Source organism: Amphimedon queenslandica, unplaced genomic scaffold (genome assembly GCF_000090795.2).
Source record: "Amphimedon queenslandica unplaced genomic scaffold, v1.1 AMPQUscaffold_13029, whole genome shotgun sequence".
Taxonomy (NCBI): domain Eukaryota; kingdom Metazoa; phylum Porifera; class Demospongiae; order Haplosclerida; family Niphatidae; genus Amphimedon; species Amphimedon queenslandica.
The window spans coordinates 24,256-28,500 of record NW_003546735.1 but is presented as its reverse complement, the minus strand read 5'-3'; the positions used below and the strand labels follow the sequence as shown (position 1 = coordinate 28,500).

Genomic DNA, 4,245 nt, shown 5'->3' with positions numbered 1-4,245 from the left:
TAACTTCTCTTAGCTAGAACTAGAAGCCTGGAACCTCCACTAAGTATTGCAGTTGATCCAAGCATAGCTAGATACGAGCTAGATAAAAAATTGCTTGCATTTCCCAGTTCTGAGATCTGAGCATGCGCGACCACACCCAAATTTTGGAGCACATGTTTCTTTTAATAACAAAATGGCGGCATGAGGTAAGTTTTGACTGATGCTACAGTCATAGTGTCACTTCTTCCTTTCTTGGAGAATGAGGTGATGGGACATGGACCTGCGCATAGACTGTTGGAGTAGAATGGTGTAAGAATTAGCCTTCTAGCACCAGCCAATATTGAGATACACACCGACAACTGGATTGACAGGAGATGATGATGATGATGATGATGATGATGATGATGAAGACGACTGAACAAAACGGCCGTTTTGCCGATTTTTGACTTTCCTTATAGACAAGGTGTAGAGCCACGCTAGTGGTACCTATGGAGTCCTCTGGTCAAGATAAGGTCCTCTGAGAAGTCTGGTAAGCATAGAAGCTTGTTTTCCCGGTATAGCAAGGCTGCAAAAGTTGTGGCAGCCATATTGTTTTGGGGTGAATCCTACTTAGTAACGCTACCGCGTTACTAAAACGCTACCGCGTTACTAATAACTTTGATTCTTCTTTAATTTGTTCGTTTCATTTTTGTTGTCCTTGTTTCAATTGTGTCTAAATGTTTTCTGTTCATGTATTTATTTATGTTCTAGCATTATTATTTACTATGTAATTTTAGGTGGCCAGTCTTGTTACTGTGTTTGCCTTCGATACATCTCTTTTTTTGTTTCTTTTCTTTTTGTCACATTTTATAGTATGTATTGTAAAGTTTATTAATAATAATAATAATAATAATAGTAAAGGGTAATTTCTGAAAAATTGGCCTACATGTCCAGAAATGCAAGGACATTGATAGGAAATTTCTAGTAAATTTTCCGTATCTGAATTTTAATTTTATACAGAGAACCAATGGTAGGATCGTTAAGCATCCTTATAACTTGTGATGTGGTGAAATTTGCCAAGGTCCCGCTTTCTATATTGTTTGTACAACAGTAAAGCTCTTATCCTGCTGAAGATCATCTTGATCAGTGACTGTTCCTTTGAAACCTGACCGTCTGAATATAGCACTATCATTGACGCCATCTTTCCATTAAGATTTTTGAAATTTTAAATTTTTTTCATTTTTGAAAGGTTAAAACTATAAAACTATATATTTTGAAGACTTTCCCGCTTCGGAAATTTAAAGTAAAACTAATTTGCAACAGAATGGTGTATAAATGATAAAGTACTCAGTGCAAATTTTTGAAACCTGAGCTTTCAAAAATCATAAAATTCTGCACTCATGGTTGCATGACGCCATGCATGAAAAACAATCAGCTCTGCATAACAAGCGTCTTAGTGACTCATGTACTCAGAGAAAGACACTGAATGTCAGGAGAATGCAACTAAGCAACTTACAAGCACGGGAAATATTCTAAAACAAGCGAAGACAAGATTTATCATTGCCATTCCTTCAAGTGCCACGCTTGCTGTCTAAAACTAAGAAATATGAGAAAATAACTTCTCCAGTTCCATTCACAAGACTTCTAGAAAGCCTTCAGTGCCAAATAAAGTCCAGTAGTCACACTAGACAGAAGTTATTGCTCTTCGAATAGAGATGACAAGATTCCTCCATTCTCCATCACTACTCGTTGCTATGGTAATTTCAATGAATATCATTAAATTAAAATGACCGCAAGTTCCATTGCAATTTCTGGACATGAACTAAAAAATGACCATAACTCAAACAATTTCAATCAGAATCACCTCAAACTTTCTACACAGTGTAAGGACATCAATATGTATCAAAAAATGTAATAAAAATTTGGGGTAATTTTGGAGCCATTTTTAGGAAAAACCATGGGCTATAGTATAGCGTAATTTTCAAAAATTGGCAGATTTTTTAAAATGATCATAACTCAAAATTTTTAAGCGAAACCACCTCAAACTTTCTACATAGCACAAGGACATCAATATGCATCAAAAAATGTAATAAAGATTGGGGTAATTTCGGAGCCATTTTAAAAAAAAAACCACGGGCTATAGTACAGGATAATTTTTGAAAATTGGTCAATTTAAGAAAAATGGCCATAACTCAAAAAATTTCAGTCGGAATCACTTCAAACTTTCTACACAGCATAAGGACATCAATATGTATCAGAAAATGTAATAAAAATTCGGGGTCATTTTAGAGCCATTTTCAAAAATTTTCGAAAAACAGCAGATTTCCTAAAATGGCCATAACTCAAAAATTTTCAGTCGGAATCACTTCAAACTTCCTACGCAGCATAAAAACATCAATGTGTACCAGAAAATGTAATAAAAATTTGGGGTGATTTTGGAGCCATTTTTTTAGAAAAAACCATGGGCTATAATAGTACAGGGAAATTTTCAAAAATTGGCAAATTTCTTAAAATGGCCATAACTTAAAATTTTTAATCCAGAATCAGCTCAAAGTTTCTATACAGCATATAAGGACATCAATAAGTATAAGAAATTGTAATTTCGGAGCGATTTTGTAAAAAACCATGGGCTATATAGTACAGGGTAATTCTCAAAAACTGGCCAATTTTTTAAATAGCTATAACTCAAAAATTTTCAGTCAAAATCACCAAACATTCTACATAGCATAAGGACATCAATATGTATCATAAAATGTAATTAAAATATGTGATTTCAAAGCAATTATTTGAAAAAAGCATGGATGCCCCCATACAGCACTAACAATGACATCTAAACGGCAACTTATGCTGATTATAAATCAATCTCAGATCACAAAATGTCAAACTGAAACTCCACCACATTAAAGCATCATATACTATACAATATACAATGTACAAACCTCATAATGATAGTTCATACAAGTCAAGTCCCTCCAACAGCTATCGCCTCTCATCTTTATCAAACCCTAAAGAAGGTTCCAATATTCAATCCCATCCTTTCTCTCACTTACAGCTCCAATCATAATGCGGAATATCATCCAGCGATTTCCCCAGACATTGGTCCAGCTTGTGGGCGTGTGACTTGGAAACTGGCTCAAACTCAAAACTGGAGATAAGAACATTGCAAGGAAACCCATTTCAAATAACTGAGACTCCCAACCTACATGTACATGTACATGAATATCTAATAATGTACACACATTATACAATACACAATGAATATACTCTACCTACACATGTACAAGTATGCAAATAATATTGTTTATTAAATTTAATTAATAATGCCTCCATATAAAGATACGTCCACATCAGAATAGCAGGAGGAGGACTGGAGAGGAATAATCTGATGAACCTCTTCCCTCAAAAGCATTTTGCACTTCATCATAAAGGTGTGGCTATGGGAGTGGTTTACCAGCCCCTCCCTGTTGTTTGGAATTTGCTGTGCTCTGCTTTTACTTCTCGTCTTACCTTTACCTCTCCTTTTACCTTGTATACAATACTTAAACTAGTTTCAAATGGCTTCAAAACCATCACATTTCCCATTAGGTGAGTCAGATTATTTGTAATACACTGATATACATATTTTGTGTACAGATATCAGCAAGTTGAACTTTGTTTTACAAGTCTTGAGGCATTACAAGTTTTCTGAAGCAAGATGGTTTGAATTTGGATTGAATCTTGGTCTGCTTCATCCTACACTGGAAGCTATTGAGTCAGCTCATAGAGGGAATCCTTCACGCTGCCTGATGGAGTGTTTAACCAAGTGGTTGACTAAAGCTGATGATAATGTCACCACTGTTGGTCCTATTATCTGGAAGACACTGGCTAATGCACTCCATGGAATGAACGCAACATCCATTTCTACTGATATTCGCAAAACAAGTAATGTTATTATTGTTATACTTAATTTGTTTATATTTTTATAGTGGCAGATCCTGTTAGTGAGATATTACAGTGTTATATTGGTAAACTAGCTCAAGTTGTTCTTACTGAGGAATCAGTTGGTCTCTTACATACAGAGGGATTGATATCTAAGGATACATTAACAGAAGTGAAGAGTTGCGGTTGTTCATTGGTAGGAGATCCAATGTTACTAATATTAAGTGCTGTAGCTGAAGATCATAGCAAGTTATGTACTCTGACAAGCATTCTAATGAAATCAAAGGAAGCAGTGTCTTTAGCTAGTGATATAATAATGGAATATGGTAAATGAACAGTTTTATAAATACACTTAACTTATTTATATTC

General features: G+C 34.9%; 1 protein-coding gene and 1 long non-coding RNA gene across 3 annotated transcripts in view; one reads left to right on the top strand and one right to left on the bottom strand.

Annotated features, from left to right (window-relative positions):
- Positions 1-3,179, bottom strand: part of LOC109585654 (uncharacterized) — a 9,671-nt gene extending 6,492 nt beyond the window's left edge. Inside the window, exons 1-2 of one of the 2 annotated variants that reach the window (XR_002186583.1) lie at positions 3,009-3,179; positions 2,898-2,963 (exon numbers count right to left, since the gene is read on the bottom strand). This is a non-coding gene — a long non-coding RNA (uncharacterized LOC109585654). The remainder of the gene's footprint in view (positions 1-2,897; positions 2,964-3,008) is intronic. The other variant, XR_002186582.1, reaches the window with a different exon arrangement.
- A 235-nt stretch (positions 3,180-3,414) lies between these two features.
- On the top strand, positions 3,415-4,223 carry LOC109585652 (uncharacterized). Its single transcript, XM_020001788.1, has 3 exons — positions 3,415-3,543; positions 3,592-3,879; positions 3,924-4,223. Exons 1-3 carry the CDS (start codon positions 3,513-3,515, stop codon positions 4,208-4,210), a joined length of 606 nt encoding a protein of 201 aa, XP_019857347.1. The 5' UTR covers positions 3,415-3,512; the 3' UTR covers positions 4,211-4,223.
- The last annotated feature ends 22 nt before the right edge of the window (positions 4,224-4,245 follow it).

What these genes read in the sequence shown, in the direction of transcription:
- LOC109585652 (XM_020001788.1), top strand. Translation starts at nt 3,513, where the DNA reads ATGGCTTCAAAACCATCACATTTCCCATTAG. An exon ending in ACCATCACATTTCCCATTAG is followed by an intron (nt 3,544 to 3,591) that starts GTGAGTCAGATT and finishes TTTTGTGTACAG; the next exon opens with ATATCAGCAAGTTGAACTTT. An exon ending in TACTGATATTCGCAAAACAA is followed by an intron (nt 3,880 to 3,923) that starts GTAATGTTATTA and finishes ATATTTTTATAG; the next exon opens with TGGCAGATCCTGTTAGTGAG.